General features: G+C 59.3%; 10 protein-coding genes across 10 annotated transcripts; 3 read left to right on the forward strand and 7 right to left on the reverse strand.

The window, feature by feature from the left end:
* Positions 1 to 373: 373 nt before the first annotated feature.
* On the forward strand, positions 374 to 2,714 carry F5144DRAFT_616915 (uncharacterized protein; the record flags this gene model as incomplete). Its single annotated transcript, XM_066791863.1, has 5 exons — positions 374 to 722; positions 783 to 1,007; positions 1,044 to 1,369; positions 1,403 to 2,281; positions 2,559 to 2,714. Exons 1-5 carry the CDS (start codon positions 692 to 694, stop codon positions 2,712 to 2,714), a joined length of 1,617 nt encoding a protein of 538 aa, XP_066648166.1. The 5' UTR covers positions 374 to 691.
* Positions 2,715 to 3,142: 428 nt separating this feature from the next.
* Positions 3,143 to 4,017, reverse strand: F5144DRAFT_554451 (uncharacterized protein). Its single transcript, XM_066787854.1, has 2 exons — positions 3,438 to 4,017; positions 3,143 to 3,377 (listed from the first exon to the last, which is right to left on the reverse strand). The coding sequence occupies exons 1-2, from the start codon at positions 3,804 to 3,806 to the stop codon at positions 3,312 to 3,314; spliced, it is 435 nt and encodes a 144-aa protein (XP_066648167.1). The 5' UTR covers positions 3,807 to 4,017; the 3' UTR covers positions 3,143 to 3,311.
* A 188-nt stretch (positions 4,018 to 4,205) lies between these two features.
* F5144DRAFT_554452 (protein-tyrosine phosphatase-like protein) lies at positions 4,206 to 5,568 on the reverse strand. The gene is made up of 2 exons (XM_066787855.1): positions 4,852 to 5,568; positions 4,206 to 4,749 (listed from the first exon to the last, which is right to left on the reverse strand). Exons 1-2 carry the CDS (start codon positions 5,363 to 5,365, stop codon positions 4,415 to 4,417), a joined length of 849 nt encoding a protein of 282 aa, XP_066648168.1. The 5' UTR covers positions 5,366 to 5,568; the 3' UTR covers positions 4,206 to 4,414.
* Positions 5,569 to 5,654: 86 nt separating this feature from the next.
* On the reverse strand, positions 5,655 to 7,017 carry F5144DRAFT_25370 (uncharacterized protein). The gene has a single exon (XM_066783467.1). The coding sequence runs from the start codon at positions 6,626 to 6,628 to the stop codon at positions 5,945 to 5,947; it is 684 nt and encodes a 227-aa protein (XP_066648169.1). The 5' UTR covers positions 6,629 to 7,017; the 3' UTR covers positions 5,655 to 5,944.
* A 349-nt stretch (positions 7,018 to 7,366) lies between these two features.
* F5144DRAFT_542988 (uncharacterized protein) lies at positions 7,367 to 8,359 on the reverse strand (the record flags this gene model as incomplete). Its single annotated transcript, XM_066787213.1, has 8 exons — positions 7,367 to 7,568; positions 7,621 to 7,703; positions 7,760 to 7,840; positions 7,897 to 7,926; positions 7,979 to 8,002; positions 8,094 to 8,124; positions 8,176 to 8,232; positions 8,316 to 8,359. The coding sequence occupies 8 exons, from the start codon at positions 8,357 to 8,359 to the stop codon at positions 7,367 to 7,369; spliced, it is 552 nt and encodes a 183-aa protein (XP_066648170.1).
* A 390-nt stretch (positions 8,360 to 8,749) lies between these two features.
* Positions 8,750 to 9,636, forward strand: F5144DRAFT_588495 (mitochondrial 37S ribosomal protein bS18m; the record flags this gene model as incomplete). Its single annotated transcript, XM_066789939.1, has 3 exons — positions 8,750 to 8,855; positions 8,929 to 9,299; positions 9,403 to 9,636. The coding sequence occupies 3 exons, from the start codon at positions 8,750 to 8,752 to the stop codon at positions 9,634 to 9,636; spliced, it is 711 nt and encodes a 236-aa protein (XP_066648171.1).
* Positions 9,637 to 9,775: 139 nt separating this feature from the next.
* Positions 9,776 to 12,799, reverse strand: F5144DRAFT_25404 (uncharacterized protein). Its single transcript, XM_066783470.1, has 3 exons — positions 12,690 to 12,799; positions 10,249 to 12,630; positions 9,776 to 10,117 (listed from the first exon to the last, which is right to left on the reverse strand). Exons 2-3 carry the CDS (start codon positions 12,597 to 12,599, stop codon positions 9,952 to 9,954), a joined length of 2,517 nt encoding a protein of 838 aa, XP_066648172.1. The 5' UTR covers positions 12,600 to 12,630; positions 12,690 to 12,799; the 3' UTR covers positions 9,776 to 9,951.
* A 163-nt stretch (positions 12,800 to 12,962) lies between these two features.
* Positions 12,963 to 14,231, forward strand: F5144DRAFT_501393 (kinetochore Sim4 complex subunit Fta4). Its single transcript, XM_066786393.1, has one exon. It carries the CDS (start codon positions 13,044 to 13,046, stop codon positions 13,950 to 13,952), a length of 909 nt encoding a protein of 302 aa, XP_066648173.1. The 5' UTR covers positions 12,963 to 13,043; the 3' UTR covers positions 13,953 to 14,231.
* On the reverse strand, positions 14,232 to 18,801 carry F5144DRAFT_501397 (uncharacterized protein). The gene is made up of 9 exons (XM_066786394.1): positions 18,372 to 18,801; positions 18,011 to 18,312; positions 17,483 to 17,779; positions 17,103 to 17,417; positions 16,969 to 17,036; positions 16,776 to 16,912; positions 15,595 to 16,719; positions 14,694 to 15,021; positions 14,232 to 14,639 (listed from the first exon to the last, which is right to left on the reverse strand). The coding sequence occupies exons 1-9, from the start codon at positions 18,517 to 18,519 to the stop codon at positions 14,372 to 14,374; spliced, it is 2,988 nt and encodes a 995-aa protein (XP_066648174.1). The 5' UTR covers positions 18,520 to 18,801; the 3' UTR covers positions 14,232 to 14,371.
* Positions 18,802 to 19,389: 588 nt separating this feature from the next.
* On the reverse strand, positions 19,390 to 22,456 carry F5144DRAFT_25472 (uncharacterized protein). The gene is made up of 4 exons (XM_066783473.1): positions 21,914 to 22,456; positions 21,799 to 21,815; positions 21,555 to 21,665; positions 19,390 to 21,498 (listed from the first exon to the last, which is right to left on the reverse strand). The coding sequence occupies exons 1-4, from the start codon at positions 22,026 to 22,028 to the stop codon at positions 19,720 to 19,722; spliced, it is 2,022 nt and encodes a 673-aa protein (XP_066648175.1). The 5' UTR covers positions 22,029 to 22,456; the 3' UTR covers positions 19,390 to 19,719.
* Between the last annotated feature and the right edge of the window lie 946 nt (positions 22,457 to 23,402).

Below are 23,402 nucleotides of genomic sequence, written 5' to 3' on the forward strand. Positions count from 1 at the left end.
GGTGTTGTCGTCGGTCACGGTCCGGAAAAGTGGGCCACCCCCGCCGGCCTCCGGTTTCTTCGACTTCCGTTATTGGCCGCCGAAGACACGCCTCCCATTCGGATCACCTACAGCCTACACTACTCAGAGGCCAGCCACCACCATTCCTTCCACAATCGTCGCCGCCAAAACAAACCACTCTCTTTTCCTTCAGTGAACCAGAACGTCATCAACCACGTGGCTCCCTCTTCGTTTCTGAGGAGTGACATCACATCACCTGTTCTTCGTCTGATGAATTCATTCTTTTCGTTCTAGGCTGTGGACGTGGTGATAACACTCTCTTTCGCCCCCACCTGAACCTCTTTCTCCTCGTTCACCCACTTTCCTTCAACATCAGCGAAAAGTACAACATCAGCGAAACACACAACATCAGAGAGACGCACAACATCAGCGAAAAGCACGCTTGATAGGAGCGAATATTGGCACATCAGCGATATCATACCCAACATCAGCCAAAGCTCTGAGTATCAGCGAAATACTACCAAGAACAAAATCCGGCTCAACATCTGCAAAATCTCCCAGACCAGCGAGATCCTCCCCAAAATCGACGACATCTCCAAACTCAGCGATACCTGAGTAACTCTCTTTCAAGTCCCTGACTCGATGAATCTGATAGCCCAACCTGTTCCCTAAATCATCGGCGTCAAATACCATGACCGACCCAAAAGGCCAACAGACTGGCGGTGAGATGGTGGACACGACCCCCAGCGACTCAAACATTGAGTCAACCACCAGCACGTCAGCTCGCGGCCCAGGAAGTCCTGAGGCCCAAATCGCCATTCCCCAGATCGTCATTCAGCCAGCCAACAACAGCGATGAGATTTCTCCAATTGCCCGTGACCTGGCCCAGAGAGGGCGCATTCCCCCTTCCGACGGCAACTTTCTCGAGGTCCCGACGTCCTCGCGGCCGAGCAACCGGCCTTCCTCCTCCCATCGGTGTAGTTCCTCTAAATCTCGCCGCCCATTTGGTCCTGGGAACCTCCCCCTCTCACTGACCGGACCAGTCGAGGCCTTCCATGTGCCGATCGACCCTCTCAGAATGCACCCCACCGGCCTCACCAGCTCAACAACAATGCCGGCCACAGCAGCCACAGGTAACCCTTCAGGCTTGCGCTTCGACGGCAACCCGTTTACCCCCCACGGAAGGGAGGTCATGGCAAAGGTCGAGAAGATGCTTGCCGCCAACAAGGAGCTGAAGCCAGAGCCCGAGGGTTTCAAGTTCGCGCACCTCCTAGAGAGAAGCTTCTACAGGAAGCTCAAATCCCCCATCCGCTTGTTCTCCAAGAGCAAGCCCAAGCAGCCCATCCAGCCGCACCAGATCCGGCACGTCGTGAGCCTGGAACCGCTGCCCACCCCCAACGAGATCCCGTGCGTCCCCAGCCCCCGCCTGCGCCAAAACGAGCGCATCAACGTGCAGAAGCGGGAGAAGGCGCTGCAAGTGCTGGGAGAGACCCCGCAGTTCGACACCCTCCTCTCCTCCGACCCCGCCCAATCGCCGTCGTCCTCGGCCGAGGATCCCTTTGCGGAGTCGTCCTCGCGCGGCGCCACCCGGGCGCCCACGGAGTTCGAGACCCGGCTCCGTGCCACCAAGTCCGCCGGCGCTCTTCTCTCGCGGCCCACGGCCGACCCGTTCCAAACGGAACGGGTCATGGCGAGCAACCACGACTCGCTCCTGCCGGACGCCCCCGCCGCCGCCTCCACACCGCCGCGGGCCCCCACTTCCCCCCTCCCCCCCAACAGCCTCGCTGCTGCCGGTGCCGGCGTCGCTGCCCAAGAAAGCCCGACAAGGGCCCCCGGGACCACCACCACCGCCGCCGCCGCCGCCGCAACCACAACCACCACCACCACCAGCCCCGCCACCAGCAGCGCGCCCGCCCTCCGCCCGTCGCGCAGCACTTCCCACCCGGACGCGGCGCCTGGCGCCCGCCCCGAGCCACGACACGCTCGCCCCTGTGCCGACGCGGGCTCGGCCCAGAGTGCGGGGGGGTGCACGTCCGCCGCCGACAACACCACCACGCCCGCCGCCAACACCACCAACGCCGACGGGGGGGTCGCTGTCGCTGGTGCCGCTGTCGTCGCTGCTGACGAGGCGGGGTCTGGTGCTGCTGCCGTCGCCGCCGTCGCCGTCGAGGGGGTCGCTGGTGTCGTGCCGCGGGTGGCGCTGTCGCTGCGGCGGGTGAGCAGCGGGCGGCGGCGGGGTTGGGTTTGGGCTGGGGACGGTGAGGAGGAGGGAGAACAGGAGGTGCCGTGGTGGGTGGAGGAGGGGGAGGGGGGAGAGGAGGAAAGGGAGGAGGGTGAAGGGGGCGAGGGAGGAGGAGAGCTGCGGGGGGTGTTGGGCGCCGCCGTGGGTGCAGGTGAGAGTGCGGGTGCAGCTGCCGGTGCGAGCGAGGGGGCCGGTGTGAGCGCTGGTGATGTGGGTGGTCGCTGGAAGCGCCACCCCACACCGGCGCCCGCCGACCTCACTGCGCTGCACCGGCAGCTGTGGGACCGGTTTCCCCGGCTTGCGACCGCGGGGGTAGCGGAGGAGGAGGCGTCTGCCGGGCCCTCTGCGGGGTGTGAGGAGGAGGGTGCCTCGGAGGGGGGGCCGGTCTCGCTTGTTCGGGACCGGGCCGCCTCCGAGATGGAGAAAGATGGTGAAGGGGGGGGGGGTAGCGAGGGGGGGGAGGGGGCGGTGATGCCTGGCGCGCTGTAGGCGGCCGGTGGGGGTGCTGGGAGACGACGGGTGGGTGTTTGTGGCGGGGGGTCCCGCCCCTTCAATTTTCGTTTTGTGTTTTTCTTCTTCTTTTTTCTTTTTTTAATTATAGTGCCCAACCCCTTCGCCGCCACCACCCCCCCATTCGAGGCCAAGCACAACTTTGTCGGATTGGAGTTTGGCAGATCCGTGGTTTCTGCCCGCAACGGGGCAAGAGGATCCAAATGGGGGGTGGGTGGTTGGCGGAGGCGGCGGGCTTCTCTTTTTTGTTTTTGTGTTTGTCATTACGGCGCCGGCTGAGTGATACCCTGGTTGCATTTTTACGGCGGGTTGGGACCCGGGGCGTTTGTTTTTATTGTAGTTATATACCATACGCATGGGGCGCGGTAATGGATGAGATGTGTCAAGATGCAGTGTGTATGGATGTCTCCATTCTTGCTATTCGGGTATCTCGTAAAATGTGATGTACAACGACAACAGCCGATGCCTTCTATCATAACCATAATATTACACCTCATCCTTCATTAATCAGACAGCGTGCTATGCCCTCGACAACCCTCCTTCTTTCCTCGTTGGCCCCTTAAAAGAACCTCGAACGGCGAGCCCCACGCCCGTCAGTCCCATGCATCCTCTTGGTGCCAGCACCCTAAAGCACAATGTTAGCTTTCACTCCCATCCATCCAACTCCTCCTCAGAGAAAACGTACCTTCTGCCCCGGCCGCCCCGTCAAACTCCCCTTCAACCGCAGCAACGCCCCGCTGATCTTGTCCCCGATCGAGGCATGCCTCTTCTGGTGGTGGTGATGTGTCGTCGTCACAGGCGCGGCGGCAGTGGTATGATGGTGGCGGCGTCCGCTAGAGAAGAGACCACCACGCTTGACGCGGGCTGCTCCCGTACTCCTCCCCATGCCCATGCCCATACCACGACCTCCCCGGCGGTGGGTGCGGGTGGTGGTGGCTGGGACGGTGGTTGTGTGGTGGCCGGCGTGACGGCGTGAGAAGAGGCCGCCTCCGGTGGTGTGGTGGGGGCGGGTGGTGGTTGTGGTGACGGGACCGCGGCGGGAGAAACGATGCATTTTGGTGGTTTTGTTTGTGGTTGGTCTTTGATGATTGGTGATGGTGTGTAAGTGGTTGAGAGTCAACTTTAGTATTCAAGTCAATGTGTGAATTGTTTGTTTGAATTGTATGATGAATTACAAGAGCTGAATGGCTAAACCAAACCTCGACTTATATACATTCTACATGCTCGATAAAACCATCGAGATCTTGATATCCCTTCTGGTAACGTCAACCATGACATCACACCCGAAAAAGACGGGCCGTGATGGTGTTGCGACTCCAAAATGTAACCCTACCTAATTTAGAACGACAACACCCGCGTAGCCAATCAGCAACGACAAAGGGCGGCCCATCAAAGATGACGTCACAGGCATTGGTGCTCGTTGAGGTCTTGATCTACAGGTGACGCTGTATCCTTTTCGTCTGCCAACTCAGTTTTCTAGGCGTTCGTCAGACGTGGGATAAGGGCGGGCCGATGAACGTATGGACCTAGGGCTGAGGGCTGCAAACTGACGACGACTGAGCTCAAACTTGCAACAGATCTGGTGAAACTTGCTTCAAGGATCGAACGGGGCTTAGGGAGAGCACTGAAGGTTGAATTTCTTAACCTAGCCAACACAGACACTCAGTTCTGCCGGATGAGGTTACTCTTGATCCTAGCGAGCTCCTCCTCCGTGAACCCCAAGAAACCCGTGACATAACCCTCAAAACCACCGTACTCGGCCTCGACGGCCTTGACAAAGGCCTTCCAGCAGCTCGCCCTGAGGTTCGCCAAGTTGCGGAAGCCAGGCGCGTTGATATTGACGTTCATCAGCCCCTTGGTAAGAGACTCCAGCAGTTTCTCGCGGGCGGGCTCGATCCCGATGCGCGACAACATGTAGTCGAACACGATCAGCTCCTCGCTCGCGCCCGCCAGCGTCAGCAATAGCCCCGCCACGACACCAGTTCGGTCACGCCCAGCTACCACACCACCAGTTAGCCAATAACTCAGTTCACGCCGAAGCTTCACCCACCAAGCCCGACCCCCACAAAGAGACAGACAAACAAACAGCCAGAACTCACCATTACAATGAAACAACACCACCTCCTCCCCCCTCCCATCCCTCACCTGCTCCAACACCCCCCTAATCCCCCCCCCATACAACCGCAACACCTCCATATACCCCCTCACCACCCCCCTCTCCCCCTCCCCCTCCTCATACAACCCCATATCCACCGCCCCACCCTCTCCCGGCTTCACCCACACCATCTCCACCCCTTCCACCTCCGGATCCGGCTGCCGGTCGTGCTCCCGCGCCGAGCGCAGGTCAAAGACCTTCTTGATGCGCAGATCGGTAGCCAGCGCGGCGGCGCCCGCGGGCGAGATGCCGCCGAGGAAGCCGCCTGTGCGGTAGACTAGGCCTGGGCGGATGGGCGAGCCGGGGAGGAGGCCGAGGTCGCGGGTGTTGAAGGTGGAGGGGAGGGGGATGAAGGGGGGGTTGGTGAAGATGGTGGCTAGGAGGGTTGGGGGGAGGGGGGTGAAGGCGTCGGTTTGGGAGAGGGTGAGGAGGTCTTGGGGGAGGGGGTGGGTGGGCATGGTGGGGGTTGGTTTGGTCTTTGGTGAGAGGTTTGGGTGGTAGGTTGTGGTGAGCGGGTGGTGGTGGAGGGGAGGGGGCCGAGAATGTCCTTCTTTCTTTCACTTTATATACCTATCGTATATCCTAGATCAAGGCTCGGTTAGAAGTCGGCGATAACCTCGGATGGTCGGGGACAAGCGGCGAAGAAGTAGGACTCCGGCAAAACGTGAAGTCGACTCTAGGACTAACCGAAATTCTGCCTCCGATACGATATACGGTTGTGTGGCCAGAGCTAGCATGGAATACATTCCCCGCAGTTCTCCAACCCTCCTGTTAACTCTAGGCCTACCATGCAAGGGCAAGGCACGAAGCGGGAATGCCGCGTTGTCGTCCGGGGCGCGATTGTGCCGACCCCTGACGCAGGCACACGTGTACAATTTCCCATTCTGGATGTGCCTTGCATGTTTCGGATTGGAAAACGCCCCGACGGGCACCCGTAACCCTCTTTGATGCCACTAACTGCAGAGCCCCAAATGGCTGCTACATGGGGGACGATGAAGTTTCGGCATGACTGTTGCTCCGTTTAGGCCGCCGGGGCCTCAGAAGAGCCCGTTGTTAATCCAAGGCCGCTCTTTCATCTTGGACGAGGTGTGCCATCGGAGCCATCTACTTCTGCAGGCCTCTCGGTCCTCCTGCTTGGGGAAGGCCGGGTGAGCTATAGCAGTGCGGTGCATCTCGAAGCTCTGCCGGGGCTCGTCGTCCCTGTGCAAGGCGGCGTGAAAAGGATGGACGCCAACCGCCGAGCGGACTTTGCTGACGGTGCTGTGGCGATGGTTTTGGTGCGCGGAAACATCCACGAACTCGACATCAACACCGCCGTCCGTCCGTCTGTGGTACCTCCGCCCTATTGTCCGCCCTGTATTCTTGGCCTGATTCCCTGCAGGCGCCGCGGGGGGTGGCCTTGGGTTGGCCGTATCGCTGGCAGTCGGCCGGTCTAGTGGAAGATCGTCGAGAGAAGGGTGGTGGGTTGCCGATAGTTGTTTCAACGCTCGCAGGTACGGGTCCTCTTCGGTATTGCTGTACGAAGCGTCGTCTTGGGTGGTCATCTTGTCGATGTCGGTCCAGTACGTGCACACGGTGGAGGAGCAGCGCGTGGGCACTGGGATTTCTGCGCTCATCCCCGGCTTCTGTAAGGGGACCTGGGACTTGCCCTTCCACTTCCGGAGGCGGATCACATCCATCCTTGTGTCAATAATCGGAGACCTGAAGAGAGAAATGTACATTTAGGACAACAGGCCGTGAACTTAGGAAATAGACGTTTTAGGTTGAGTTCGGGGGATGGATTCAATTAAGAATGCATAGGGTGATTGCTTGCTGAGCAACTGGAGGATGGGAATATCATAAGGCACGCAAACACGGAACCTGAATTTGCTGCAGCTTGGCATATGGACGAGTGAGAAAAAACCGCTTAACCCACGGTTTCCGAAAGGGAAGGAATGAGGCGTGCAAAGCCGTAAACTAAATTCTAAAACAAAATGAGGACGTGGAAAGAGCAACCGAATCCGACTTTGTTGATTGCAGAGCTGCAGTTATCCCAGCTTTCCTATCCCCCCAATAAGCTCGGCCAACGCACTGGCCTTAAATGCATACCTCTCCTGCACTGTGGCTGTCTAGAAGCCGATCTATGCCCCGCTGGGCGTCGCTAGCTAGGCCCCCCTCAGCCAAAGTTTCGTAATAACAGGCTCGGTAACTGGTAGTCTTCCATGCCAACCTCCAGGTGACGGGCCAAAGATGCTAAACATTCATGGCGTCCGTCCCCATTCCTCATCCACTCCGAGTGAACCGTACGCTACGTTGAGCGTATTCGTAGTCCCTAGAACGTCCATCATCGGATGTCGTGAGAAGAGGTCGCTGCCTGGCTTTCAGAGGTCATAGACCAAGCGCACAGCAGAATCTCGGCGAGATTTCCTACCCTCTCTATGGAAGCAAACCGCTCGAGCTTGAGGTCAAGATAAGACCCATCAGAGAAGCTCAAAGTCGTCCACCTTGTCGCGGTACTTCATGATGTTCTGCTTGATCTTGCTGCCGACGGTCCAGGTGACGAAGTCCTCCATGCTCCGTGTCACGAGGAAAGCGGTGTCCCGGACTTCTTCGACACCGACCCGGACGTGCCCTTGCTCTATGAGTTTCGTGGCGGCCTGGACGGTCTCTGCCATGCGTAATCTGTTCTCGGGTTAGCAGCCTGGGCTGGCGAGACAGGACTGGATAATCATACCGTGTCATAACCACGGGTAGACGCCGCCGCGCAAAGGCAGACACCGTGACGTTGTGCTCGACCTGCGAGAGCTTTGACTTGGACTACGGTGGCGGGTTAGAATGTTGCTCACGGGCACTCGCGCAGGCTAGACACATACCGAAAGGATGCCCATGTCGTAGAGCTTGTCCAGGAGCAATGTCTCGTGTTTCCTCCTGACCTCGTTGTCTGGGGGGAGAAGCTGGTGATGGGTCAATATGAGACAGCCCAATTTCTTAAGCAGATACGCAAACATACACTTAGACGGTGTGCTAATTGCCGGAGTGACTGATGGAGAGGTCAGTGGGTTGGTCTGGCATAACTAGACACGGGCACTTACACCACACATCCTGTTGTACTTGTGCTATTTGGGGTTAACAATCGTGAGCTCGGAAACAAGTTTCTCATCATGACGAAGCAGTCGGACGCTGGGTCGGCGACAGATGTGAACGTACATAATCCTCTGGCTTCTGAATCATATACCGTCTATTCCCGAGTTAACCATCGGAACGAGAGCATGGAATGTGTGGTTCTTACCTGGCGACATCATGGTCTCGGTGGTTGTTGTCTTGTTTGTAGTTGATGAAGTCGTGCCTAGCCACACCGCATTGTTAGCAACTTGATGATTTACTTTGATCATGCATTGAGAAGAAACCCGTCAATCTCAACCCACGCACTTCTTGAGGAGCTTCTGCTCATGAAACTTGAGTTTCCGCGGCATCGTGGTGACTTGGTGTAGAGTTTACAGCTCCGGTAGGTATCAATGTCGTGATTTTTCGCGAATGACTGACGATGATTGTGCACTTGCTTGGTTGATGTGGTTGGTACCTTGACTTGCCTGTTTGATAGCGACAATCTCGAATTTTTGCCGGGGGAGAATGTCAGCCCCACATCGAATCCACTGCCTGCCGCAACCCCTGCACCTCAGACGAACCCCACGGCCAGCGCCAAGACACGATTCCCGCTGTGTCACTGCCAGCCAATGCGGGCACGCCAAAAGAATATTCCGCCCAGGCCATCAACCGCTCGACGTCGCGATAAAAGAGGTGGAGAGGGCAGAGCAGAGCAGCAAGGCAGCAGGAGATACCTCCTAAGAGAAATCACAGAAACCATGTCGTGCAGGCAGTGGCTCTCCTCGGCCTTGCGCCAATGCCAATCCAGCCTGGTGCAACATCAACAACCACGACTCTTCTCGACGTCGGCACCCGTCGCAGCCAGTCAGTTGATTTGAAACCCCACCCAGCTACCACATAACGCCGGCGCTCTCTAACCACGCACCGCATCTCACAGTCCGCGACATCTTCGGTGAGGGCCCGCCCGGGACGCAGGGAAACCGGGGCCCCCGCTCAAGCTCGAACTCGAACCCGAACGAGGCCCTCCACGGCATGCTCACGGCGGGCATGGAACGGGGCAACCCGCTCTCGGTGGAGGAGCAGCGCCGGGTGATGGAGCAGCACGGGACGCAGGCGCACATCAAGGACATGCGGCAGAACCTCACGACCGACAACTACGTGCGCCAGATGCCGCGCCGCTGGCGTATCGGCGAGGTCTACTCCCCGCGCGACATGAAGCCCGCCGAGATGAGCAAGTGGCGCCAGGGGCGGCCGCCGAAGAAGGACATGGTCGATATCCTGGGCTTCAGTCCGCTGGACAACTACCGGGTGCGTTGTGTTTCCCCCATAATCAGCCAACTACATCACCCAACCACCCCCCCTCCCCCCTAGACAAGACAACAACAACCAAAAAACCTAACACATCTCACAGAACTTCTCCCTCATCTCCGAGTTCGTGACCCCCATGGGCCGCATCCGGCACTCCAACGACACCGGGCTGCGGCCCGTCAACCAGCGCAAGATCGCCAAGGCGGTCCGGCGGGCCATCGGCATGGGCCTGCACCCCAGCGTGCACCGGCACCCCGAGATCCTGCGCCTGCGCCGCCACGGCATGCCCGTCGCGGCCATCCCGACGCCGGCCGATCCTTCGCAGAACAGGCTTTGAGCCGGGACGGGAAGTGGCAGATGGGTTGATGGGGGGCAAGGGCGAGGGCGGGGGTGGGGAGCCACGGAGGTATACGGGAGTGCCAACACCCACACCGGAAAAGCTGTATTTGTAGGATATCAGTGGAGGTGACCAAAATGTGGGCATACCAACGCCCATGTCATGCATGGCACGGCGGCCTCTTAGGTATAGACGTTTCGTATACATTGTACAAATTTTACAGCTGGATCGGCATCGACCCACTACCGGCAGCGCAACCACCACCACCGCACCACCGCCCATTTACTCCATACACAGCACTGACAGACTGCTTGCTCATGCTTTCATATCCCTGACAATGTTGAACTTGGTGCCCCTGAGCGTCTCGGTGCGCCCCTTCTTTTCCAGCTGCGCCCAGATCTCTGGGTACTCGGCGGCCGCCCACGCCTCGAACTGCTCCTTTCTATCCGAGCCCGGCAGCGCATTATATGTGACGCCGAGTCTGTGGTTCGTTAGCCTTCTATTCTAGTTTCATATCCAAAGCAACGTGGAAAGAGAAAAAAGAGAGAGAAAGGGGAGGGGATAAAAGGAGGAGGACAAGAAAAGGAAAGAAATTAAAGTAAACAAACTCACGTCATCATCCCCGGCCCATACCCCACGCTCGCATCCATACCCCGAATCAGCCGAATCACCTCCTCCAGGTGCCCACTCCCCGCAATCGCACCACAATACGCCCAAAACACATCCTGCGGCACCTCCAGATCCATGCGCTGGACCTTCTGCCAGACGCCCCTCGCGGTGCGGTCGCCAAAGGGCAGCAGCTCGCAGGCCCAGAAGACGATGGCGAGGCTGGCGTACGAGGGGCCCTCGGCCGAGTCGGTGATGTCGCGCCAGAACTCGACGGCGACGTCGGGCTCGCCGCACGCCGCGTAGGCGATCATCAGCGCGTTGTACAGCCGCGTGTCCATCTGCACCGTCGTGTCCATCTTGAGCATGTTGTGCACCATGCGCAGCGACGACTCCCCCTCGCCGTCACCACCACCGCCGCCGCCGCCGCCGATACCGCCGATGGCGCCGCCGCCGATGCCGGTTTCTTCCGGGTGGCGGCCAAGGCCCTCCAGGCAGCGCACGTACATGTCGGCGGTGGGCCGCTGGTCGAGGTTGCCTTGGGAGCGCATGTGGCCGAAGATGTAGCAGGCCATGTCCGGGCGGTTGCGGGCGAAGAAGGCGTCCATGAGGCGGACGCGCTCGTCGGGCTCCGTCTCGGGGAAGAACTGGCGCAGCAGCGAGTAGCAGTCCCACACGCGCGCCGTGCTGACGCGCCGGTCGAGGCAGTACTCGACAAAGGCGCGCCGCACCTGCGCGCGCTCCTCCAGGCTGTACGAGACGGTGTGCAGGGAAAGCGTGTCGATTACCTCGTACTGGTTGTCGTTGCGCAGGAAGATCATGCAGAGGGAGACGACGGTTTCTGGTTCTAGGGTTGCGTGGCGCTGCTCGAGGTCCGCTGTGACGTCGAGGATGCGGCCGAGGTCGGGTTCGGGGGCCGCGCAGAGGGCGCGGAGGTATTTGTTGAGGACGGGGAGGTCTTCGTCTTGGCTGACGGTGACTTCGCCCTTGAGGAGCTTGTCGTAGATGGCCTGGACGCCGCTGAAGTCGTGGGCATCGAGGCGGTAGTCCATTTGGAGGATGTAGGTAGACGCTCGGGGGCGGATCTTGAGCTCGGCGCCGAGGGAGAGGAACCGCTCGGCAAAGTAGGGATTTTGCTTCTCGATGGCTGCGATGATGAGGGCGTCGATGGTGGCCGCGTCCGGCCTCACGCTCCCCGTGCCATCTTTGCCCGCGGGTTGTGCCGACATAACTTGTATCATCTGCTTGATGTCCTCGACGCCCTTGTCCATGACCAGCACGGCCCACTGGAAGATGACGTCCCACCATTCCTTCTGGGGATTGGAGTTTATCAAGTCTTCAAAGATGGGCTGGAGCCACTCCTCCTCCCCGTTCCGGAGGGCGAACCGTACCACCTCCATGTATGACTTTGGACTCCGCAGCCAGTTAGCGTGAATGGCCTTCTCAAACCACTGTTTTGTCTCCTCGATCCTATCCCGCGAAGCGTAGAATGTCGTCATGATTTCGTGGACCGGCGGCATGTATTCGACTTTGGCCTCCTGGGCCTTCTCCCACTCGGCTAGCAGCTCCGCCTCCCGGCCCTCCTTGGCGAGGCCGCGCAGCACCAGCGTCCAGAACACCCGCACCCGGGCGATCGACTTCGTGTCTCCCTTCGCCAACCCGGCCCTGAACCGGGCCAAGTGTTCCGCAGCCTCCAGCGAGGCGCCGTATTGTGTGAGGGCCATGAGGAATAGTTCAAAGTCGCCCGTGTCCTTCCCTCCCACCGCCTCCCTGATCACCTCCTCATCGATGCCAAGCTCACGCATGTGCTGTATCCTCCGCTCGATTTCGCTGTACAGCAGCGTCGCAAGTTCGAGGTGGTGCTCGGTCGTGCCTTTTGGCGGCTTCGTTACCGTGACCCATAGCGCCGCCCGGAGGTCTGTGAAGCTGAGATCCTCGCCCTGGTCCTGCTTGTCGGGACTGGTCTCCACAAGGTGGTGAAGCAGCCGCAGAGTGAGGAAGGCCTGTGTCGAGTTCAACGCTTCGAGGTGTTTCTTTCTCTTGTATTGAATAAACTGTCTCCAGCCCTTCAGCAACTCCTCCCGTGGCGGCGGTCGTGCATTCTCGGCCTCCAAGCTCCTGTAGTGCAGCAGCACATCGTAGCCGGGTTCTAGGTCGGCTTCCTTCAGCATGCGGGGTGGCTTCTGGAAGATGCCGAAGAAGGTCCTCCGGGGCTGCCGGCGGGCTAGCAGCGGAGAGGGGGCGGCGCGGGACGAGACGGCGAAACAGCGACGCGGGAGGGGGGAAGAGCACGGGAGCAGCAAGCCATGGTTGGCCAGCAGTCGAATGTACACATTGCGCGTCAGATGCGACCGCATGGTGGGAGATGGAGTCTAAGTCGAACAAGCCCTAGGCATTGTCAATATTAGCGGCCCATTACGTAGTGGGGGGGTACGCCCGTCCAGTACGAGATGCGATTCGCCGTACCTGCGCATGTTTGGAAACATTTAATTGCGGTGCAATGGCGCAGTTCGAAGCGGCTGTCTCGATGCGGCGACGTCGACCTTGAACCCAGCTTTTGCAGCAGCAGACGGATGACCTCAATTTGCTGCCCCAAGCTGATGTGGGGGCGGGCGGGTGAGCTCAGAGAGAGCTAAGTAAACCCTAACCCAAACCCTCTCCACATCAACTGCCCCTCAATCTCTCCAGGGTCTCACTCTCTCTCATAACCATCTCTCACAACCACCTCTCACTCTGAAGAAAAAAAGGGAAAACAAAAAACACCGGTCTCACCCTCAAATACACATGGAACCCCCTCCAAAATGGCACCAACCCAACAACCCACAGTCCTCACCCTCAAACAAACCTTCCTCACCGCCCAAACCCGGCTCCTCTCCCAACCACTAACCCCAACCCGCGACTGGCACAACACCAACAACCCCCCCGAGGAAACAAACGAGGATCCAGCCACAGCCACAACAGCCCCCTTACCCCCCAAAGCCATCGACGACGCCCTGTTCAAACTCAACCACCGGCTCCAACAACACGCCCGCCGCGCCTACGCGCCCCAGGCCACGCGCCACGTCGCCGAGCAGATCGAGCAGCTGTACTGGAACGCCGCCGAGGCCGCTGCGGAGCGGGATGAGGAGGAGGTCGAAGTAGAGGGGGTGGAAGTAGGGGTGGGGGTAGGGGATGACGATGGTAACGGGGAGGTGCCGGTGCAGCGGGACGCGGCGTTGAGGGTTGGTGCGGATCTGGCGGACCCGGGCGTGATCGCGACGCTGCCGCTGGAATGGGAGGGGGCGGACGCGGCGTCGCGGCCGCTTGAGGCGAGGCGGTATGCCGAGCTGGCGGGTGAGTTGCATGCCCTCGCGGAAAGGCAGCGGGAGGCGGCTGCAAGGGTGGCGCGGCTGCGGCGGATGCGCGCTCTGTTGCAGCCGTTTGCGGCTGATCCCGGCGGTGATGGTGGTGGTGGTGGTGATGGTGAAGGTGGCCGGTTGGATGGGGTGCAGGAGAATTTGGTCACGCGCAACGGGGAGGTTGAGACTGAGCTGCATCGTATGAGGATGCTTCTCGCGAGAGTGGGGGGTAGGGTTGGGCAGTTGAAGGAACAGGGGCCGCCGGCGAGGGAGTCGAGTGTGGGGAGTCTGTTCTCGGGTGGCGGGGAGGGGATGGAGGGTGTGGAGATGGACGAGCAGAGGAAGGTTGGGTCGCTGTTGGAGAGATTTTAGGGGTCTTTCGGAGTTCTTTGGGAGTTGGGGGTACTGGTTTGTGGGCGCAAGGTGTTAACGGCTAGGTGGGTTGCGAAAAGGGTGACTATATATATGTGATGGGATAATATCTTTGCGAAATGGATTCGGGGGCAATGCCATGGGGCTGGGCCCCCTTCAAGCTGCTTACTAGCCCCGAGTATGAAAACTATGGTTAAGATATGGATATGGATGGGCTGTTCGTGTATGTGTAGGCGTCCCTTTGGCACTGATACCCCAATACAGATGGAAACGAGTGCAAATCAAGTCATACTCCTATTGAAGTTCGGATAGATGGTCAGACAACCAAACGAAGTACCCTAAGTATCTACCTGCCTAGCATCTCATTCCAGCGCCCAATACCCGTCTCGTCAATCCTCCACCCCCAAGGCAACCCGCTCTCACACAACCTTGACAGCCAGGGCAGCATCCTTCGCACTATCATCCACATCCAACACCTTCGTCTCCTCCGTCTTTCCCCCTCCCTCTTCACCACCACCATCATCACCCAGCTCCCCACCCTCACCAACCTCCTCCTCAACCACCCACCGATTCGGCCTCACCACCCTCACCTGCACCAACCCCTCCTCCTTCTCCCCCTCCCCGTCCTCCTCACCCACCCGATAATAAACCCTCAACCCCACCACCGCCACCGCATTCCACGCCTCCCTCAACCTCGGCCGCCTCCCCCGCCGTCCCGAACCACCCCGACCAAACACCGACGGAGGCGGGAGCGGACGCGGCGGCGGCGGCAATGGCTGCGGCAAGGGCTGTGGCTGTGGCCCGCCCCCCCGGCGAGCCTCGGCCTCCTCGTCCATGGCCTGCAGCTCGTAGTCGAGGCCTGTGTCGGAGAGGGTGGAGACGGAGCGCAGGCTGCAGATGTCGTCGGTGTCGCTGGAGGGGTCGGAGTCGGAGTCGTAGGGGGGTGCGTTGGGGTGGGGGTCGTGGCGGGGGTTGTAACCGGGGGGTTGTTGTTGGCGGGGGTCTCGTGACTGTTGGGGGGGTTGTTGGGGGCGCGATCTCTCGGGATATGGCTCTCGGGGGTGGGGTCCTTGGGGATGGGGTCCTCGGGGGCGCGGCCCTTGCGGTGGGAACCCACGGGGGTCCTGCCCTTGAGGATGGGGTCCCTGTGGATGCGGTCTTTGAGGATGAGGTCCTTGGGGATAAGGGCCTTGGGGGTGAGGTCCATAAGGGTGAGGTCCCTGTGGATATGGCCTCTGTGGATGTGATCCGGCTCGTTGGGGACCGAGGTTGCGGGGTGGCAAAGGGGGGATGTAATCGTGGGGACCCGAGGAACCCCCTTCGCTGTCGCTGCCTTCAGACATTGGCGGCGGCGGCGGCGGACCTTGGAAGTGAGGTGGATAGCGAGATTGCGAGAGCATGCCCCGCGGGCCGTGGCCGGCGCCCTTGAGAAGAGGTGCGTCTGCGCTCTCGCCAAGCAGTCCTTCGAGCTCCTTCTTGAAACTCGACAGGGCTTCGAGTGTGGTTCTGAGCATCTCCTTGAGTTCGCCATTCTCGGGCCCGGGCCGCGAATCAGTTCCCACAGGTCCCTGTATCCCTTCTGGTGCACCCTCCATCATGGCCGGCTTGGGCCGCCGGGCTAGTGCGGTTGAGGCATCTGCACGTTCTAGAGCCCCTGCCTCTGCTTGAGCAGTCACAAATCCTGCCAGGGTCGTCTTCTCTTCGTGGACCCCGGTGCCATCAGCCTCGGGTATGGGTTTGGCAGTGGTGGGCTCTGGGGCTGGGGTCTCTGGGGTGGGAGTAGGCGGCGTGTTCTCCCCAGCGCTGGTAGGCTCCGGCCGAGCAGGCTCGGTCTTGATCTCCTTGCCGTCCTCCTTGATCTCGGCCCTGATTCCTTCTTCCAACTCCAGTCCTTTCTGCTGATCTACGGCCTTAGATTCCTGCTCCCGCGCCTCATCTAGTTGGCGTTTCGTTTCCTCCTCAGCTGCCTTCCGCTTTGCCTCTTGTTTCGCCTCTCGTTTCGCCTCGTGTTTCTCGGCTCGTCGCCGCTTCACTTCTTTCTCCCACGCCATGTCCTTCCGATCAGACGCCCACTTCCTACGATCAAAGTAAAGCCTCCTCTGCATCTTTTCAGTAATGATCTTGCGGATCTGTTCGCGGCGCTTGCCCTTGGCCCACTTCGCATAGGCCTCTCGTGCCGCCTTCTCCTCGGCCGTCTCGATAACTCTAGCTTTGGTGTGGGCAAGGTCGTAGGCGAGGCCAATGCGCAGGAGCTTTTCACGGCGCTTCCTCGCGTTGCGCCGCACTACTTCCTCGGCCGGCATAATATCCTCGATGCGGTCGGCGTCGATCCGGACTAGAACGGTGTATTCGCCGGCCTCCAGGTCAAGCTCGACGTTGCAGGACCGGGTCATGTGGTAAGCGGTATGGTTGCGGACCAAATAGTCATCTTCGCCGGCTTTGTGGACCCGGAATCCCAGCCCGAAGATGTACTCTCCCTCGAGGCCGCGGAAGTATCGGTCGTCGAGCTGGGAGAGGACGATGACCACGGGCCCAGGTTTGGCGAGAGTAAAGGAGAACTTGGTGTCGTGATATTCCAGAGCCCACGAGACGTTGAGCGTCGTCCATACCGAAGCAATCTTCCATTCTGGGCCGAACAGTCTGGTGCGGTCGAAGGCCTGGTACTTGCGCAGCAGATCCTTGTACGAGATCCAGAACGCACCGTCGTCACCGAACCGGTGGTTTAGCTTTTGCAGCCATTCTGGTGTCCATTCCTTGGAGCCGTCGCCTATGACAGTCAGCCAACCTTGAGAGGGGTACGAAGGGGAAAGGCGAGAATCATACTCCATGGGCCGGTCCATTCACCCCTTCCCCACGGGTTTTTAAGTAGGAGAAGCCGCTCGCCGTCAACCTCGACTGCGCGCATGACCGAGTACGAGTGCCCTTCCTGAATACCCTTGCGTTCTCCGTAGCCAAGATCCCTGGCCAAGGTTAATAACAGATACTACAGCATCAAAATCAAGGGACAGGAACCTACCAGAGGTCAGTGGAGCAACCGAATAAGAAGTCTGTGTTGACCTTTTTGAGCTCCTGCCAGAATTGCTCCTAGATCATACATTGTCAGCAGTCTGCGCCTTACAGCCTAGGTACAAGCGCATCGCGTTAGCCTACCTTGTCGAGAATATCATTGGTGAACAGCTCGGTGGTGACACCGCCGGTCAGGTCCTCGATGCCCTCGCCGTTATGGCCGCCCTCGATGGCGGCATAGTCGCCATGGGCCTTGGCGTAGGCCTTTTCCAGAAGTGGCAGCCAGGTTTCGTTCTTGTCCTCGCACTGGGCGAAGTAGAGCGCCTCACTGTTGGACTGGTAGGTTTTCTGGTACTTTTCCTCCGAGTCGGCACGCTCGATGTCCTCCCACAGGGCGCGTTCGATGTTGATCCGCCGGCCCATGCGGGCGTCGTCGTAGTCGGGCTTGAGGAGATAGAGCTGTGGAGTGTCAGTGTCAGTCCGGCCGAGCCAGGTAAAATAAGAGAAAAGACAAGCTCGCTTACATGGTCGTCGATGATCTCGCTGAACCACTCCCCGTCACGGTGAAAGACGAAGCCATAAACACCGACATCCTCGTTCCTAGCAACGCACACGCGCTCGATCAGACCGGGCTTGTTGCTCAGGGTGCACAGAGCGGCCATGAGCCAACAATCACCGTCTCGGCCCTGGCGCACGTCGTTGGCGGCGGGCCCGTCGATGAAGAAGCGGGGGTCGTCAAAGATCTCCCCGACCCGCTTCACCGACTTGGGCCGGAAGTTGCACCCGGGCCAACGCCCGCCCGCCCTGTGCCGCCGTCTGGCCTCGGCCTTTTTCATTCCCGACGACCCTCCCACGGGACTCCCATCCCGGTCCCCACCAGCACCAGCACCACCACGGAAACCACCACCAAACCTACTCCCCCTCCTCCCCACCACCACCCTCCCCCCCCTCCCCCCCTCACTCCCACTCCCACTCCCCCCACCCCCACCACCACCACCCCCATCCCCATCCTCCCCATAATCATCATCATCATCACTACTCCCATAATCCACTCGCTCATTGCTCAACGACTCCAGACAGTCGCGGCTGCCCGAGCGCAGGTCGTAGTCCAGGTCGAAGTGCGGGTCGCGGTACTTTTGGTTGACGCGGCGGCACTCGGCGACGATCTGGGCGACCTTGGCGCGGCATTGGGCGGCGGCGGCGTCGTAGGTTGTGGGTTGGTGGTGAGGGGGGTGGGGGTGTGGGTGAGGTTGGGTCTGGGGGGGAGGGGGAGGGTGGGTGGTGGTGTGTTTAGGGGCGTGGGTGTGGGTGTGTTTGGTGTGCTTGGTGTGCTTGGTGGGGAGGATGGTGGTTGCTGGTGCGTGGTTAGTTTTTGTTTGGGGGTCGGGAGTGGGTTTGATGCAAGTCACTCACCCTTCCCTGGAGCCTTGGTTGTAAAGTTTCTCCAGAACTCGTCTACCTTCTTCTGTGGCGGCGGGGTCTGAGTATGCTCGAGGACGGTTTGCATGAGCGTGTTGCCTGCCATGACCCTCCCGCCGGAGCCATTGTTGTTCTCTGACATGGCCTTGGTCTTCGGTCGGGAAATGGGAAATCGAAATGGGAAACGAGAATCAACAACGTCCTCGTTTTTTATCTTGTCTTCACAAGCTGGCTTTCGTCGTCAAATCCTCCGAAAACCAACCTCACACTAACTTCCACCTCTTCTCTCGTTATGTTCTGACTTAATCCGAGGCGGTGGTCAATGGTCGACAGCCGATGAGAGAACACAGAACCAAAACCAGCCAGCCTCGTCACAGCTCGCAGTGGCGGGGAAAGGGGACCAGCACGGTTATTTATCAAGCATCACCATTTCACACAACGCCATTCGTGCTCCCGTCCCCCTTCCCTCCGCCATCAGCCGCTCGCGACCACCGCTCGCCACATCATTGGCTACCATACGCCCGGCTGCATCCCGATCCCCACTCTCCTGTTCTCTGCAGACAGGCAACAGGCAGGCAGACAGGGCTGGCGGATGCAGGTCGGCGCGGGGGAAGCGTGCATCTGACATTCACGGTACAGACTCGGTGTATCGTCACGCCGGGAATCCACCAACAGAGTCGTTGGTGAAGCAAAACTATCCATTGAGGGGCCCAGATTTAGAGCTGGCCCATTCACTTCACTGGGTGGCCCTTTTTCCTGAGAGTTGAGTGACTGATGTGCTACGAGTGCGAACAACACAACGCTGTAACGTAGGGCTGAAGAGCAACAAAACCACCTCCCTGTGGTTGGTGGGATGCAGCATGCAGCATGCAGCATACCGTCTTTGGAGGGCGACAGTGGGGAGGTAATTAGGGTTGAGCCAAGCCGCCATGGGACTGACTGGCTGCTCTTTGAGTTACAGTCTAGGTACTATAGGTAGGTATAATATCGTACCTCATAATGGGCGCATCATCGGGGTAAGAGCACATTTAAGGATTAAATCCTCTCCAGCTCAAGACAATTACCACTTGATTGGGCGCACGCAGCGATGACCGGGCTGTGAAGCATCTCCCCTCACCCAGCCACGGAGTGCCCCCTATTCCATCTACAACATCCCCACTCAATACCTATGATACAGACACACAACCCACGCACCTGCTACCTATATACAAAGAATCCGTACCCCGAATATTACCACAATTCAAGCACATATATGCAATGCATCAGAACTCCGAAGCCGTGCTTTCATCCCATCCATCTCATCCATCCCAGCCCATCCCATCCCCATCCCACACACCCCAAATCAGCGTGTATCCCTCGCGCTCAGACTAGCAAACGCATCCGGACTGTGCCGCCCATTCGACCACTCCAATCCCACAGCCATCATGCTGTCCCGACTCACATTATGCTTCGGCGCCGGCTGCTGCGCCGTTGCCGTCGCCATCATGAACGGGTTCTTGCTCATCGTCGCCGGGCTCACGGGCGTCGGTTGTGGCACCTGTTGCTGCTGGACTTGCTGTGGTTGCTGCTGGATTTGCTGTGGCTGCTGCTGCTGCTGCTGCTGCGGAAAGGTCTGGGATGGGAATAGCGAGTTGGGCGTCTGTGCCGGTGTGGTCTGTCCGGGCCCCTGGGCCTGGAACGGGGCCTGGGCGGGTGTTGGTTGAGAGTGGTTGTACAGCGCCATGATTGACGCTTTATCGGGCCGCGGTGGCTGCTGCTGTTGCGGCTGCTGCATGTAGCCGGTCCCTTGTGGAGCCATACCCATGTACTGGGGCATCGGCTGGGCCATTTGCATTGGCATCTGCATCTGGCCCGGATACTGTTGCGCGGCCGGTGCCATCTGGTTGAAGAAGGGATTGGACGCTTGGGGTTGCATGGTTTGCATGGGTTGCGCCGGTTGTTGCGCGTAGAAGTTTTGTTGTGTTTGTTCGGGGATTTGTGAGAGGGTTGGCGACTGGATTCTCGTGGGTGACCGGGTGAAGGGGTTGCTGCCCATGTTACCACCAAACTGGGCCGTGTTCACCGACAGCGGCTGCTGCTGTGGCTGGGCCGGAAAGAAGGGATTGTAACCGGTCGTGGCTGGCTGCATCGGCTGCGGATACGTCTGGCTTCCGTGCATGGCCATGCCCGCGTAACCCTGTGACGCCGTCGGCAGCGGGGCTGTCAGCGGGCCATTCATCGGCTGCTGGTAGAGCGCCTGGCCGTTGTGTTGCTGCGTATTTTGTTGCTGTGCTAAACCGCCCGTGTGGTGAGGAAACAAAGGCTGGTGCGACGGTGGCGCCAGAGACATGTTCTGGAAGGCGAGATCGAATGCCGAAGGGGCTTGCTGCGGCGCGCCAAACGGATTCGTCGAGAGGTAAGGGTTCTTGGTCTGCAGGGTGCCGGTCGACTGCGACGAGAGCGGTTGTGGCGGGGGCGGGGTGTCGAGCATGTCGAAGGGATTCGTGCTGGCTGGGCTGATGGGACGACTACGAGCGGTTTCCGTGTTTGCGCTGGGTGTGAGGCTCCGGGTTACCGGCATGGTCGCAGCCCTAGCAGGTGTCAAGTGCGCCGGCGCCCTCACACTCCCTTCCCCCAACCGCACCAACGCCTCAATCGCCTTCTCCAGGCTCCCGCCCACGCCCTTCAGCACCATCAAGTTCTTCTGATCATCCATGAAACCCATGTCCCGGAGCCTGGCGAGTTTCTGTTCCGTCTCATCTCCCTCCGACCGGTCGCGTTCGACACTCACACCGAATAGCCCGGACGAGTTGTTCCGAGACGGCGGCTGGGTTTGCGAGCCCTGCGGGCTGGTCGGCTCGTGCCCAGCCGCCTTTTTCGCCTTCGACCCGAGGGGGAATATGGAGGAAGCGGAGCGGAGGCCGAACCGGCTCGGCGTCTTGGGGGGAAGCGGGGGTGGGGTGTCGTCCGAATCCCCGCCGGGGCGCCGCTTGCCGATGGATAAGGTGCGGGCGATGTACTTTTGGCGAATGAATCGCTCCATTGCGCCGTCAGCTTCGTCGGCGTCGATCGGGACGGGCGGGTTCTTGTTGTCGGGGTTGTACAGTTTGTTAGACACGACGTTGCCGACTTTCCGCATGTTCTAGACTGGTATTAGCTTGGGCGCAGGACCACTAGGAAGCCGCCGTGCCCACATACATCGACCTGCTCGTTGGTCCAGCTGTCCATGCTCAGCGATTTCACCTTGGACACGTGGGTGCCCAACTTGCGGTGGATGGTGGCGCATCGCATGCACAGGAAGATACCCAACTACAAACCACCATGTCAGTATTCGATCAGTGAAGTGCATCGTCCGCGGGCGCATGCAGGAACATCGGGGTTCGCAGTTCGAGACTTTCGGACGGAAGGGTGAAGAGAGAGAGTGGAGGGGGGGGAGGCATACACTCCATGATGCCCAACCTGACGGCGAGACTGTGTTAGTCCTGATGTTGTTCGCGAAGGAATTGCGCGGTGCGAGGTGTGAGGCTGCGAAGGCCTCACGACAGAGGGCTACTTACCGGGATTCCGTCCCTGACAGTCGGCGCAAAAGTTGTTCCCGGGAACGTTGTGGAGGAGGTCTTGCAGGCCCTTTTCGTTGCGCGCCTGCTGACGCTTGCTTAGTGCCGAGGACATGATGCGTACAACGGAGCTTTTACTTGTCCTCCGATACCAAAAGTCGAAAGACAAGGCAAAGTTTCGAGTTCGAGTTGCTTTGTGTGATGGTAGGAGGTTTGGGACGGGCCACACTCAACCAGGACCCACGCGACTTGTCCCACCAAGGACCAGGGTTCAGGGGGTTGGTTCGGGGGTTGGAGGGGCTGCCAATTCATCAATCCACGGCGCCGGCCGAAAAGCTTGCCGCTTCCACGAGGAGCTGCCTCATTGCCTCATTGCCTCACTGCCTCGCTGCCATTTTTTTGACAGTTTTCCGGGTAAGAGACGGCAAAAGAGGATGCACTTAATCCTCGTCGAGTTGCACTCGCAATTTTGGAAAAGCGAGCAATTGCAACCCAACCGACCGTTGGCTGCACCTTTTTCTTTCTTTTTTCTTTCCTCTCCTGAAGACCTAGAAGCAACCCAGCGGCGCAGTTACCCACCAAGTTAGCGCATGAAGTGGTGCTGCTGTGGGGAACGGCCCAAGCACGCACGAGCACTATGGAAGCACTAAGCACCCGACCGCGTCTGAACAATCCACCGAACTCATGACGCGAAGATAGGGATGATGATTCTCAATATTCGCCTCTTTTTTTTCCCCGGCTCCCACGGTATCTGAATACCTCGGATTAGAAGTCAGCTCGTCGGACTCGGTCCGCCTGCGAGACGCAGATCGAACCCGGTCCGGGAGGGTCAATTTGGACACGCGAGGCTGGGCTCAGGAGCGCTAACTCAAGACACTGAGAACTGAGAACACGTCTGAACCCAGGGACTACCCCCCCCTCGTCTCCAAGGGCCCTAGCCAGGCCTGGCCCACACGCCAAGGTCTCTGGGGTCAGTGGAGCACCGGGGGGTTTTCCTCGGGCTTCTCTCCATTCCACTGACCCCTTCTCCCGTCGCGCCGGGCCGAGTTGCCAGAACCAACACCAATGATTCGGATTCCTCGCAGACAACACAGTACTGAAACCCACAGATAACTATGTACTATGTAGGTTCGGAGTTTGTGTCCTGAAGGCATATGACAGAAGAGGGTAAACGGTAGAATAGTACACAAGAGAGATGAAGACAGGGTGACCAACAACCGACATGGGGTGTCAGTGGATGTGCGCATGAGCCCCCCGATGAAGCCGGTGATTCTGTTTCAAGAAGTTGCTGTAAGTAGTCATCAGGGTAGGGATAGGCAGTGATACTATAGACATGCTAGAAAAGTGACATATATCACCAACACGTCTCCACAACTCACCACCAGCCAGTGCGAAGTTTGAGACCTACTATGTAAATTTCCATATATACACAAGAAGAATGTTTCAATGCCCTACATACACCCTGGGTAGACAATCCACGCCACCCCAT

Source organism: Chaetomium tenue, assembly GCF_020726465.1.
Source record: "Chaetomium tenue strain MPI-SDFR-AT-0079 chromosome Unknown F5144scaffold_1, whole genome shotgun sequence".
NCBI lineage: Eukaryota > Fungi > Ascomycota > Sordariomycetes > Sordariales > Chaetomiaceae > Chaetomium > Chaetomium tenue.

Excerpts from the sequence above, each read along its gene's own strand:
- F5144DRAFT_554451 (XM_066787854.1), bottom strand. The coding sequence starts at position 3,806 with ATGCATCGTTTCTCCCGCCGCGGTCCCGTCACCACAACCACCACCCGC. Across the intron at positions 3,378-3,437 it reads CGGGGCGGCCGGGGCAGAAG|GGTGCTGGCACCAAGAGGAT; the intron begins GTACGTTTTCTC and ends ATTGTGCTTTAG.
- F5144DRAFT_554452 (XM_066787855.1), bottom strand. The coding sequence starts at position 5,365 with ATGCCCACCCACCCCCTCCCCCAAGACCTCCTCACCCTCTCCCAAACC. Across the intron at positions 4,750-4,851 it reads GGTGTTGTTTCATTGTAATG|CTGGGCGTGACCGAACTGGT; the intron begins GTGAGTTCTGGC and ends GTGGTGTGGTAG.
- F5144DRAFT_25370 (XM_066783467.1), bottom strand. The coding sequence starts at position 6,628 with ATGTACATTTCTCTCTTCAGGTCTCCGATTATTGACACAAGGATGGAT.
- F5144DRAFT_25404 (XM_066783470.1), bottom strand. The coding sequence starts at position 12,599 with ATGCGGTCGCATCTGACGCGCAATGTGTACATTCGACTGCTGGCCAAC. Across the intron at positions 10,118-10,248 it reads TATGGGCCGGGGATGATGAC|ACTCGGCGTCACATATAATG; the intron begins GTGAGTTTGTTT and ends AACGAACCACAG.
- F5144DRAFT_501393 (XM_066786393.1), top strand. The coding sequence starts at position 13,044 with ATGGCACCAACCCAACAACCCACAGTCCTCACCCTCAAACAAACCTTC.
- F5144DRAFT_501397 (XM_066786394.1), bottom strand. The coding sequence starts at position 18,519 with ATGTCAGAGAACAACAATGGCTCCGGCGGGAGGGTCATGGCAGGCAAC. Across the intron at positions 17,418-17,482 it reads GCGAGATCATCGACGACCAT|CTCTATCTCCTCAAGCCCGA; the intron begins GTAAGCGAGCTT and ends GACACTCCACAG. Across the intron at positions 16,913-16,968 it reads GGTTGCTCCACTGACCTCTG|GGATCTTGGCTACGGAGAAC; the intron begins GTAGGTTCCTGT and ends AACCTTGGCCAG.
- F5144DRAFT_25472 (XM_066783473.1), bottom strand. The coding sequence starts at position 22,028 with ATGTCCTCGGCACTAAGCAAGCGTCAGCAGGCGCGCAACGAAAAGGGC. Across the intron at positions 21,499-21,554 it reads GGACCAACGAGCAGGTCGAT|AACATGCGGAAAGTCGGCAA; the intron begins GTATGTGGGCAC and ends ATACCAGTCTAG.